Raw genomic sequence first — 12021 nt, 5'->3', positions numbered from 1 at the left:
CTCAGATCTGTGGCATTTAAAGTGAGTGTGGAACTCATTTATGTGAGTTCAATGTGACATTCTGACATGTGACAATCATAGTTTTTGTGCTGATTCGCCATGAATGAGAGACCAAGTAGGTCGTAAATATCAGCCTTGCTGATATACTAGTAAATTAAACAAAAAAGACTAATATTACACCTGTTTGAAATAAAACATTGGCTTTGGTGTTTGTTGTATGTGTCACTATCACACAGACACAGAAACAACATTGCAGTTCAACATAGCAAAAGCTGAATAATACAGTAGGCCTACTCCAAGACAACTTTAAATGTCATAACTCAGTGATGTTCAGACTTGACTTATCTAAGCTTCTGAAAATGGATCTGCAATCTGTTGGTTGTTGGACAAAGCATGAAAAGAAAACAGTTACCCTTGGGGATTAATAAAGTATCTATCTATCTATCTAGTTCTGTAAGAGACCGCCTGCAGTCGATGCAGTCGCACTTGGTCTACCTAAATCATTCAAGTTATGGTAGGAACCAACAATCCATTGTAGCAGTATGATGTACCATTTAGGCTTACTTACGAGATGTAATTCCTATCTTGCTAGCAATCAAGGATCTTTGATTTAGGCTTACTTGCGAGATAGGAAGCTCAGGTTACAGTTTATGGCTTGTTATAAATTGGAGGTGAACTACAGGCAAACTAAATGGAGAGCACTAAAAACACATGGACAAGACTGAAGTCATCAGTAAAAAAAAAAAAAATATATATATATATATCCAACCCTTGCCTGAGGATATATATATATAGGTATATATTACCCAGGTAGCGTTTGATGGTAATAACGTTTCTAGACGTTTCTAGTGTGACTGCGAGTTAATGACCCTGCAGCAACATAGTGTCAAGCGCTGTTCAGCCTCTAGTCGTCGGAAAGTGAAACTGCTGTGACTTGAAATCTACGAAACTTCCTGGTGGTAAACGCGGTTCGTCATATATCAGAGAAGAACCAGGGGAGCTTCAGGAGCGGGTAGGGAATGAAACGAAACCCATCTGACTTTTTTTTTTTTTTGCATTGATGTGCTTAAATGTGTTAGAAACTGGATTAGGCTACGATAGCCTACTCTTGAATCCATCTAACACACCCTAACTCGACTGACGCCCACTCTCACGAGGCGATTGTTTAGCCTCACAATGCTGCAGTGATAATAACACTCGCATTGGGCTATATTTTATTTTATGGATTTATGAGTATCACGATTTCATGTATCGTATATAGCAACAGGCATTTCTACGATTTTCATAGTAGTAGTCTACATAACAGGCTACTGTACTGTACGTAAACGTATGATTTCATTCCGCTCACGTCCGTTCGACTGCATGCCTGGTACTACTAGCACGCCTGGCTGGTTTGATATTTTGGTCTGTTCCTGGTCACTCAACTCATTCGACTATGCATTTGAAATGCGTTAGGGCTAGTGTAGGCCTATGTTTTCCACACGAATTCTGATAGGTGAGTAGTAATAGTATCTAAGTTAGAACTTAACGTATCTAACTTGTTTCTGTCCGTTTTGTTTGTCTGCTCGGCGCTGGCTCGTTTGCATTTGTGCAGAGAAACAAACCTGCAGTAGGCCTACGTTGCGTTATTATGCTGTCATTTCATGTAATCCAGATAAATCTCAACACAAGCGACTATATTATAGAATGTACAAGACACCTCTTGTTACAATCTGGGTCATTCTGGAGGAACCTGCCCCTCCCTTCTGACGACAGTAGGCAAAGTAACTTTATCATGAGCTTTCTCTGTGTTAGGCCTAATGCAAAATTACAAATTTCTTTCTTATTTACACTATTATATTGTAAACTCATGTTCTTAACATACTGGAAATTGACATTACACTTATTTTCAATTCTATCCATTCTTTAATGAGGGACAGAATAAAGATGTTAACATGTGAATTTCAGTTAACAAATTTAGTATTCTGCAAATCATGAACCCATTTTTGTATTTTCCGTATTTACACAGAACAGACGGTCCACATTGTGGATGCCAGTAAGGGCTCCAACCCTTGCCTGAGGACCTGGACTGAAACCTCAGCCAGGTCCGTGTAAACAACATGGGGAATGCATGTAGTTGCTGTTGTCCTGAAAACCCCTGTGAACGGCAGGATGAGGTACAGCGGCTGCTAGATACCGTCCAGAGCCCTCAGACCTCCAGTAAAGCTTTGGACGGGGTTCCAGTGAGTACAGACTGTACCACTGCAGAAAGGTAAGACGGAGGACACTCCTCTGGGTTCACTTTTCTAAATTTATGTCAGTTTGTAAAAAAACAAAAAACTTCTACTTCCCATACAGATAAAACTACTACCCATATAAAACAGAAGAGTTAGATTTCACACCAGAACTTATTTAAATCACTCTGTTTATATCACTCTAATCTTCTTCGCAGCTCTGAGACACCTTCACCTACAGATGACCAGGTGGCCGACCAGTTGAAAGCAGGCACGCCACTGGATGCCGCTCAACCTGAGGTGGTCTCAGGTGAGGCAAATGTGCAGGTGAAGGCAGACCTTCAGGTGAAGCCTGAAGCATCAGGTGATGCTGCTAATGTACATGGGAATACAGTGTTTGCTGTGAACAGGAGCATACTGTCAGACCAGCAGGAGGTAGCTGCTGGAGTGGTGTCACAAGTGTTGGCAGATGCCACTAAGATTGTCAAAGTGTCTGGAGAGGAGGATGTCCCAACTTCCACTGCACCACAAACCCAGGATGTATCCACTGGAAGGGTTGAAACCCAGGATGCTTTCCCTGAGAAGGTGGAGAGCCAGGCTGTGTCCACAGAGAAGCTGGAGTTGCCTTTCACCATGACCAAGAGCCCCTCTGTTTCTGTAGAGAAGTTGGAGAGTGAGGAGGACGCTTCAACTGTGAGCAATAGCCAGGCTGATTCCACACTGATCAAGAACCAGGCTGTTTCCGCAGAGAAGCCAGAGAACAAGGACGTTTCCACTGTGAGTGATGACCAGGCTGCTCTCATCGGAATTGAAAGCCAGGCTGATTCCACACTGATCACGCCCCAGGCTGTTTCCATTGAGAAGCAGGAGAGCCAGGAAACTGCCACCGTGATCGAGGACCATGCTGTTGCTCCTGTGATCGAGAGCCAATCCGCTGCCACCGCCATCGACACCCAGGCTGTTGCCACAGAGAACCTGGAGAGCCATACTTCTGCTATCGTGATCGATAGCCAGGCCACTTCCACCATTACTGATAACCAGACTGTTTCTCCTATTATTGTGCCTGAGACCCCTGACTGCTCTGTTAAAGTAGAGGTTCAGGATGATTTAACAAAGACTACACCACCGAAAAGCCCAGAGAAGAAAGAAGTACTTGCTGAACTTGAACAGGATACAGTTGTGCACTTCAATGGTTCCCTCGCAGAGCGTGTGTCTGTCAAGGACATTGTCGATGATGTCATTCTACCTGAAGAGCACCTTTCCACCATTAAGCCAGATGTAAAGAAAGTAAACCTGTTGATGCCCAATTCCTCAGCTAATGAGGATTTGACTGAGGCTCCCAAAGGGTTGTCTCCTTCCACTGACACTCATGCCCAGTTTGGAAACTCTGTAGCCCGGGATTGTGAACAAGATATGCCCCTGCACAGTAGTGAGGATGAACAGCCACTCACCCCTGCCGTGCTTAACATAGATGCTAAGCTTGCTGAGTCGATCCCACAGCACAGCAGTGATGTTGTTCATGCGATCAGTATGGAGGAATCGTGCTCTGAGAGAGGTCTTGAACTCAACTTTGCTACCACTGACACTTCTGAAAGGTAAGTCCGTTAGTGCAGTTTGATTGGCTCAGTCCCATAATAGGACTTCTGTTACGTGTAATGAATGGAGTTTAGTTCAGACAGGCAGCAATTGTTGTAGACCAATGATAGATGGCCACACAAAGAATTGTTGTGTGAGCTGTAGGATCAACATTTTCCAGATAAAATGAATGGTTTGTCCGTCTGATATTATGTAAGTCAGTGATTGAGATTTTTTTTGCCACTTCTGGTCCTGTAACCGACAGTGTGCAAGATGGCGAGGACAAAAAGAGGACTGACAAGGACTCGAACGTCACAGAGGAGCCCTGCAATGGTGAAGACTTGGACAACCCCCTCTCCTCAGTTACACCTGAAAAAGATGTACACACTGAGATTAGGTTAGTGCCTGCTGCCACCAACAGATGGCACCAAAAGACAGGTGGAATTTTGCCATGTGTTTTAATTCCAAAGATGTTTTCTATCTGAGACATGCACAGACACACTTTGTTTGCCAGTTTCGCACCATCTGTGTAAAATTCCATTGAAGAGGTACTTATCAGAACAAATGGCTTAGGTTGGTAAATCTATTTTCCGATTTGTATGTAAATATGTATTTTTGTAGTATGAAAACAGAATGTTTTTAGTATCTGCCCCTGGTGTCTACATTTCCAAATAACAGGCTTTCAGACATGCAGATGAGGCTTTATATTATAGTAACCCATAAGGGGATTTTATGATCTGACCTACATACATTCCCACCTGTCTCAGTTGTTTTCCATAAGTTATATGCACAATAATCAAAGCAAAAAGTTTTAATAAAAAACATCTCTTTATCACTTTTATTCACTCTTTATCATCATTTTTGTGTGTACCTGTATTTGTGTACAGAGACCCTGCTGCAGACTCTGATGCCAAAGATGTGGTTGGCCTGGCCACTGTGTCTTCACTGGACGATCTGTTGGAGGAACAAGAGGCAGTGACATCCATGATGTCCAAGCAGGATAAGCTAGAAGTGGAGGCAAAGAGTGTTGCTGCTGGAATCGTGGATGGGGAGCTGGTCGGGTGTCCAGATGAGAGACCTGGAAGTGCTGGCAGATTGAGTCCGGTGTCAGACGGCAGTGATGTTAACTGGTATGTCAATTGCTGTAAATTGCACAACCATTGACGTGAATAAGATGAAGTCAGTTTAATCTAAACATTAATTATGGAGTATATGGTGTGACGACCCTCTGCGTTTCCACCTGTCGGTGTGTTCGCGGCGCATTGGCTGGCATGGTGCTTAATTGACAATTAGCCACACCTAAAACCAGACATACTTTTATTGGCCCCCACACACATGTTCTTGCTGACGACATGCATGCACACAGTCACTATCTCATACACTTCCCTCACTGCACATCAGTCATTCTCCACTCTCACTCTGTCTTCTTGCCGGCACTCCATTCATTCATTCATTCCATTCTCAGCCAGATCCCTCATCCCCTAGGCATTTTGTTTTCTGATATAAATAAATATAAAATTTAATTTGATGTTGGTCTCCCTTGCATGTTTGCGGCCCACGCAAGCCTGGGTCGTAACAATGGTGAATGCCAGCCTGTATTTAATTTCACCCCCACCTTCCCCCCTACAGTGAAGAAGATCTCTATCGTGGTGAGGAGGAGATTGAGGAAGAACTGGACAAGAAAAAAACGCTGGAAATGACCAGTAAGTAACCTTAAATGACTACTTGGATTATATTTAGTCTTTCCATTAATATTGTACTGTAACTCTCCTGCCTCCTGTTGATCATCCTTTCAATACAGTTCCAGGACCGGATGACCAATGCAGTCTTGAGCCGCCCATGGCCATTTTGATGTACAGTGAGAGGGAGTGGAAAGGGCAAACCACTAAAAGTGCTGTCATCAGAAAGGTTCATTTGCATCTTTATATTACATTTAACATTTTACAGTGTGTCTAAGAAAAGACCCCTAAGAATTTGCCTGCCTCAAGCATTATATCAGTATACGTAATGTCAGGCTTTAGTTTGAATCCTATCAGAAGACTTGCCTATTAGACTGCACTGAATCTAGTCTATAACTTGAGTGGATGCAGCATGTACTCCTATAACAGAACTAATTGCAGTGTTTTGATGCCTGTGAGCTCCTTGTCTGCCACCTTCACTCTACATGCCATATTCCAGGGCTACGCTGCGCTCTCCGAGAGCTTCCGATGCCTCCGGCGGGTCCGAGGAGACAACTACTGTGCCCTGCGAGCCTCCCTGTACCAGGCACTGATGAGCACCACCCAGCTTCCTGACTGGCTGCAGCAGGAGAGCTTCTTATTGGTATGGCCATCTCTTCCACCTCTGGGGGTACTGCACTGACTATATATAGTTGGGTGTGTTACCACAGACCTATTTTGAATGGACAGCATGTCTCCCAAGAAATTCAAATATGTTTTATTTTTGAAAAGGTTGTTTCATTCTGTGTAATTGGAGATGTTAGCCAAATGCAAAATACTGTGTTGAGAAAATGTGATTTACTGTTGACCATGCTTGGGTATGTTTAAGTTGTAAGTTGACACTACATCATATTGTTTTGGGGTTTTGGTTAGGGATCTTAATAAGCCATACCATTCACATGATATCTGTTTTTGACCTCAGGTCTGAACAATGATTATAATGAGATTTTTGTTTTAATTTTGCCTTTTTCCCAGAAGGCGGAAGAGCTTGAGTCTCAATATGGTCTGATTAACGGATGGGTGTTTCCTGACATATGTAAGCCGATGAATGGGATTGAAAATGATGTGGATCTGATGAAACATTACCTGGGCCTTCTTCAGAAATGGGTACAACTCTCATTTGTTAATTGTGGATTGGCTCTCGAGTTGTTGACATGTTATTTTTTCCATATCAGTCAATATAGCATGTCATACATTGGGGATGCTGAGTTTCTGAGTGTTTATATCAGGGTTCCCATGGGTCATGGAATTTCTGGAATATCATGAAATTTTGGAAAATCTATTCCAGACATGGAAAGTCAGGGAATTTTATCATTTTTTGTGCAAGGTCATGAAATATTAGGGCATTTTGTTGCAGCAGTTTAAAGCTTACTTGCCAAAATATATTAATATAAATATATTTCCACGCAAAATTGGTGTATGTCTGGTTATTAGCTTTACTGCTTGCTTGAGTAGCCCAGCTTTGGTTATTCAATGCCCCTTTATTCATCTCCTGCTCTACAAAAGTAAAAGATTCTTGAACGCTACGCGGCTGCTCTGAAATCATTGGTCGTTATTGTATTATTCATTAGATAGTAAGTCATGGAAATTCAGGTTTTTTGTCAGGGAAAGTCAGGTGAAAGTCATGGAATTGTACATTTGATTTAGAGTGGGAACCCTGTTATATGTATTTGTATGTGTGTGCGTGTGTGTGTGTGCGTGTGTGTGTGTCTCCAGTGGCATGCGGTGGCAGACTCCTCTGGGCTCGAGGAGCGCAGGCGTGTGTGTGATGAGCTCTTCCAGGGCGGAGAGGACGAGTTTGGCCTCATGGAGGCGCTCAAGCTGCTGATGTTAGCCCGCGCCGTGGAATTGCACGCCGCCATGCAGAAGGGCGATGATGTGCCCATCTTCTGCTGGCTGCTATTTGCCCGCGACACCTCCTCGTGCCCGCGCACGTTCCTGGCCAACCACCTGAGCCAGGTGGGCTTCAGTGGAGGTTTGGAGCAGGTGAGAGCGTTTCTGTTGTTGTTTCAGTTGATATGTATGCCACTTCTTAGAAGTCCTGTGTCTGACTGTGCTAATTTATCCTTAATACCGGTATGTGCAAACATACTACACAGATTGCGGTCATTTTAAACCCATATCAACAACATGTCACCAGTCTTTAGAACCAGTCTGACCACCTCCGCACACACACACTCTTTTTCTCTTTGTTTTATTAGGGTGATGCATTGCTACATTCACCCATCATATCTGTCTGACTAGATTAATTCTGCTTTATGAATCTAATGAATCTACTAACAAAGTACACAATGCCAGAATGATTGTGTGACCATCAATCACTCCCTGAAGTGATGAAGGAGGTTAACCCACTCCCTTACCACACTCACTTACCTCACCCCATGCCCAGCAGCCCAGTGCATAGCAAACTAGTTTGCACTACTACTCAACAATAAATGATTTAGTCGAAGGAGTTCACTTGCGCTTCAGCCTGGTTGGTGCTCACGGAACAGGACGCAGATGTCAAATGAGGAGACCCAAGGTCTAGCTAGAACCAAGGAGCAGGACCGGAGCACACAACGCTTTAAGTGATTTTTATTAGCCTAGTGCAAACCGACTAACGTTTCGACGCCCATGCGTCTTCTTCAGAGTCCTAATCCAATAAACGATTTAGATTAGGAGTCTCATAATCAGATTGAAAGAAATTAAATGATTTGTTGTATTTATTTGTATGATTTTTTAGCCTGTGCTTTAAAACCACTAAACTAGACCATACTTGACTTAGTTACTGTAATGGAATGATGCTATGTGGTTTAAACTGATTCTCGTTGGTGTACCCACCCATACTGTATGTTTGTGATTGGTGATTTAAATGCAGATTGGAAGAAAACAAGTTGGATGACATTACTGGCATCTTGCGTTGCCTTCAACAATGCACCCTTTAACTGCCAGATGGGAAAGTTGTGTTGATATAACCTACCAACTCTAGTTTTATCCTCTGTGTTATAGGTGGAGATGTTTCTCTTGGGTTATGCTCTACGCCACACCATCAAGGCCTACCGCCTGTACATGGCTGAGACAGAAGAGTTCATCACACATTACCCTGATGACCATGTTCAAGACTGGCCCTGTCTTTGCCTGGTAACTGAGGATGACCGTCATTACAACGTGGCAGTTGGCGAGCCTGTCTGTCCTCAGGACAATCTCTCTGGAGGACCGCAGTGATTGGCAATTCAGCTCTTCTTTTTCTGCTACTTTGATTGTTGACCCAAGAGATAGGGTTCGAGCATGGCCAACTCAGGATACTACTTTCAGCTTACTTAAATATACTATTTTCCTCTGCATCACATTTGCTACTGTATTGTGGAATCTTTCCCTGGAAGTCTTCCTTTGGAAGCTACAAAGGCCTTTGTTGGCTGTCTACAGTAGCTTTATACCTCATGCAGATGGACTTGGCGAAAAAAAGACAACAGCTGCAAAGAAAAGCACTCCTAAGCACAATAAGGAAAGGATGCTTGAAGAACTGTAACTTATGAGTTGTATACACTATATTTTTTCAAAGGATGTAATTTATATGGGTCAGGAAAGGAGATGTTGGGACACTGGGCAGTCCTGACCAACAAAAAACTTAAATTAAGTGGCTCTCATCTTGGTGTATTGCCCTTACAGACAAACAGTATAATGATCCTAACCCATGAAGAAAATGACCAACTCAGACTGGCCAACACACTTTATCATGGTTTGTGGTCACAATTTGTGCATTCCTCAACCATGCCTGATTCTTTTTTCTCTCACTCGGAGCAAACGGATTGTTTACTGTCTGAAGGCATATATTTCTGCAAGTGGAATTATCAGCCCAAGCTTTTGATTTGTGTTTTTTACCTGATGTATTGCAAGGGTTCACAAGTCATTTAGGGCTCGCATGTACAGTAATATTTTCTTGTACTACTGATTGTAATAGACTAACAACAGATGCTGTATTTTTATACGTGACTCAGTTGAGTTTTAGGTTAAAATAATTGTCAGTGAATCTTTAGCTGGTTAAACTAACACTGGTGCTTAACAACAAAGAGGGATTTTAAAAAAAGAGTTTGAGAGAAAATGTCAAACAGGTGCAATTTTAATATCTCCAGAGTCTGTAATAAAAGACACGTTTTGTCAATACATCCAGAGTATGGTGATATGTTGAACTTCATGATGGACCATGTGTGTGATGGACCCCCTGTTTTAAAGAAACAAAATTCTAATACATGATGCATGGTACATGATTACATATAGATGAGTCTGGTTAAAAAATACTTTTCACATACGATAATGCGCTGATAAGGTCGAAGCTGGCAATACTGACTGCCATATGTTAACATAAAATTATTGTACAAAATATCACTATATTTGATATTGCATCTGCCATACTATAATGGACACTCTTTCTCAGATCTCCAATGTTCAACATCTGAAGATTTAGTATGGGAAAGTGAGGATGATGATCCCTTTGGTTGAAGTCGGTATTTCTGTTCAGTACAGGCTGCCCAGGTGCATCAATTTGGTTTATATTATGCAGTCGGCTGCAACAGAAACTTTGGGTACAACCTAAACACAAAAACCTAACAGACATGTCAATGCCCCTGTCCTGGGGCATACTCAAGTGTAATGCATATATAATTTTTACATCTATTTAAAACAGACATGGAAAACATTTAAATTCAGTGTTCTACAATGATGGCATTTCAAGAAAAGTCGATTTAAGAAGTAAAACTGAAACCCCAATTCCCAAGGCTTTAAGATGAGTCTTTTGACTAGATAATGCACTTCAATAAAATGAAGTATTCCATCATGGCTATTGTTCTCTTCACAGAGAAACACCCTGCTCTGCTCAAAGGTCAACAAACAGCTGAGTCACAGCCAAAGACCATACTTCCAGTGTTCTCCTGTTTCCAACATGTCTCGTTGCATTCCAAGGGATACAACCTCGGCCCTCTCCCTTGGCCTTCTTGCAGCTCATTTCAATTAGTCTGTGACGAGTAGCAAAGGACAGCCAACCCAAAAGAGAGAAATACGAAGAAAGGACACAGGTCATGTTACGTTTCTACATACTGGCACATTGCAATATGCATACTGCCAAAGTCTAGTTAGTTTGGAACACTGTTTCTGTTGATTAATACCTGCATAGGTGCTTAGTGGCAATTAGCTTACAGCTGTTGGTGTGAAACATGGTGATGGGTGAATGCAGTCTCCACCATGTCTGATTGGTTGATCCCCTGTAGCTGTGTGGGTTCTCACTAATAGCTACCCCCAAATAGGATATTGTGCGCACACCCCCCCTCAACCCAACACAATCTCAACACAAGCTTTCCGAGTCCTTTTTGCAACCTCAGAGTCCCCTCCCAAGAAAAGTGCAACCTGTGGCTCCAGCACATCAGAGCAAAGACTTGAAGGCATATTTGTTGTCCGTCTCTGCTTTCCCAAACTTTGTTTTTGTCTTCTCATTGGTCCTCGCCTTCTCCCAACTCCTGAATGTTGTCTAACTGGGTTGTGGGGTTAACCTCCCTCATGGGGGAGGAGTTTTCCCCCTCAGCAACCAGCACCTTGTTTTTGTTGTTACTCTTCTGCGTTCAGCATTTATCGGGAAGGCAAGAGAAACAAAACAAAAAACCAAAACATTAGCTACAGCTTGAAAGAATTTCCACTGCCTCCTTAAACTAGTTGCATCATTTGACTTCTGAGGGTTCTGTTGTCTTCGTCTCTTTTTTTCTAAACCTTTTATGTAGATTCTCCATTACCTCACAAAAGATGTCTCTTCACCCTCCAGAACAGACAAACTACATATGAAAGAATAATAAAAGAAAGAGAGCTTTTCCAAACCTGTTTTCTGTAGACGTAACAGGTGGCAATAGCAACCATGGACGCCTCTCCCACAAATCCAGCCAGCAGTGCCGATACACCCAGCGTGGCCCCATGGACTCTGCAAAACAACGCGGCACTGATAAACATCATCTGGAGGCTGAGGATAACTGTTTCCTGTATCATTTGAGGTGCTCATCAAGGTGGCATTAGAAACATTAGAAACAATCCTGACTATTGTCAGTGCAATTTTACTATTATGCTCATCGGCCCAAGACAGTATAGGTTACCCATATATCGGAAAGTATGATGTGTAATAATAATATATGACCCCCCCCCCCCCCCTACTTGTTACAAAGTGGGAAAATGTATGCTAAATGGTTACATAACTGACAGAGAAAGGGAGTGCAAAGGTGAGATGTTCTCAGTTGAGAAGTGAAACCTGACTAAAAGAGAATACTGGAATACTGACTAGACTTGTACTAAAATACTCTCTTGAGCAATCACTGTCTGGATGTGAATGTTGCAGAATACCATCAAATTCTAAAAGCAGATGTACAGATTGAGAAATGATGCACTGCCTTCTCTCTCCATCTTTCCTGTCCTGTAGCATTTTATCATTTGATTAGTGTTTTTGAAAGTTGAAATGGTAGTGCTTAACTAGCTACTACAAACTACTGTTCACTTATGTAATC

At 42.4% G+C, this 12021-nt stretch overlaps 2 protein-coding genes across 8 annotated transcripts in view; one reads left to right on the top strand and one right to left on the bottom strand.

Moving 5' to 3' along the window:
- The first annotated feature begins 115 nt into the window (after positions 1 to 115).
- LOC143131356 (uncharacterized) lies at positions 116 to 9649 on the top strand. 7 transcript variants are annotated; one of them, XM_076290948.1, is made up of 11 exons: positions 116 to 1012; positions 2014 to 2251; positions 2432 to 3808; positions 4054 to 4185; positions 4676 to 4918; positions 5418 to 5491; positions 5590 to 5696; positions 5967 to 6110; positions 6482 to 6613; positions 7223 to 7492; positions 8495 to 9649. In XM_076290948.1, the coding sequence occupies exons 2-11, from the start codon at positions 2100 to 2102 to the stop codon at positions 8708 to 8710; spliced, it is 2847 nt and encodes a 948-aa protein (XP_076147063.1). In that variant the 5' UTR covers positions 116 to 1012; positions 2014 to 2099; the 3' UTR covers positions 8711 to 9649. The 7 variants fall into 7 exon arrangements, with proteins under 7 accessions (XP_076147063.1, XP_076147066.1, XP_076147060.1 ...); XM_076290951.1 differs by having other exon boundaries at positions 2009 to 2251; positions 6485 to 6613; XM_076290945.1 differs by having other exon boundaries at positions 2009 to 2251.
- The window catches only part of LOC143131358 (progressive ankylosis protein homolog), a 32927-nt gene continuing 30495 nt past the window's right edge, over positions 9590 to 12021 (bottom strand). Inside the window, exons 11-12 of the mRNA XM_076290953.1 lie at positions 11348 to 11447; positions 9590 to 11091 (exon numbers count right to left, since the gene is read on the bottom strand). Coding sequence (XP_076147068.1) covers positions 10969 to 11091; positions 11348 to 11447 — 223 coding nt within the window. The 3' untranslated portion in view covers positions 9590 to 10968. The remainder of the gene's footprint in view (positions 11092 to 11347; positions 11448 to 12021) is intronic.

Source organism: Alosa pseudoharengus, unplaced genomic scaffold, assembly GCF_046254945.1.
Source record: "Alosa pseudoharengus isolate Yale_2024_CS ecotype anadromous, Long Island Sound unplaced genomic scaffold, YU_APseudo_1.1 YU_APseudo_1.1_scf_18, whole genome shotgun sequence".
NCBI lineage: Eukaryota > Metazoa > Chordata > Actinopteri > Clupeiformes > Clupeidae > Alosa > Alosa pseudoharengus.
The sequence above is the reverse complement of the archived record's forward strand: the minus strand, read 5'-3'. Positions and strand labels throughout refer to the sequence as shown.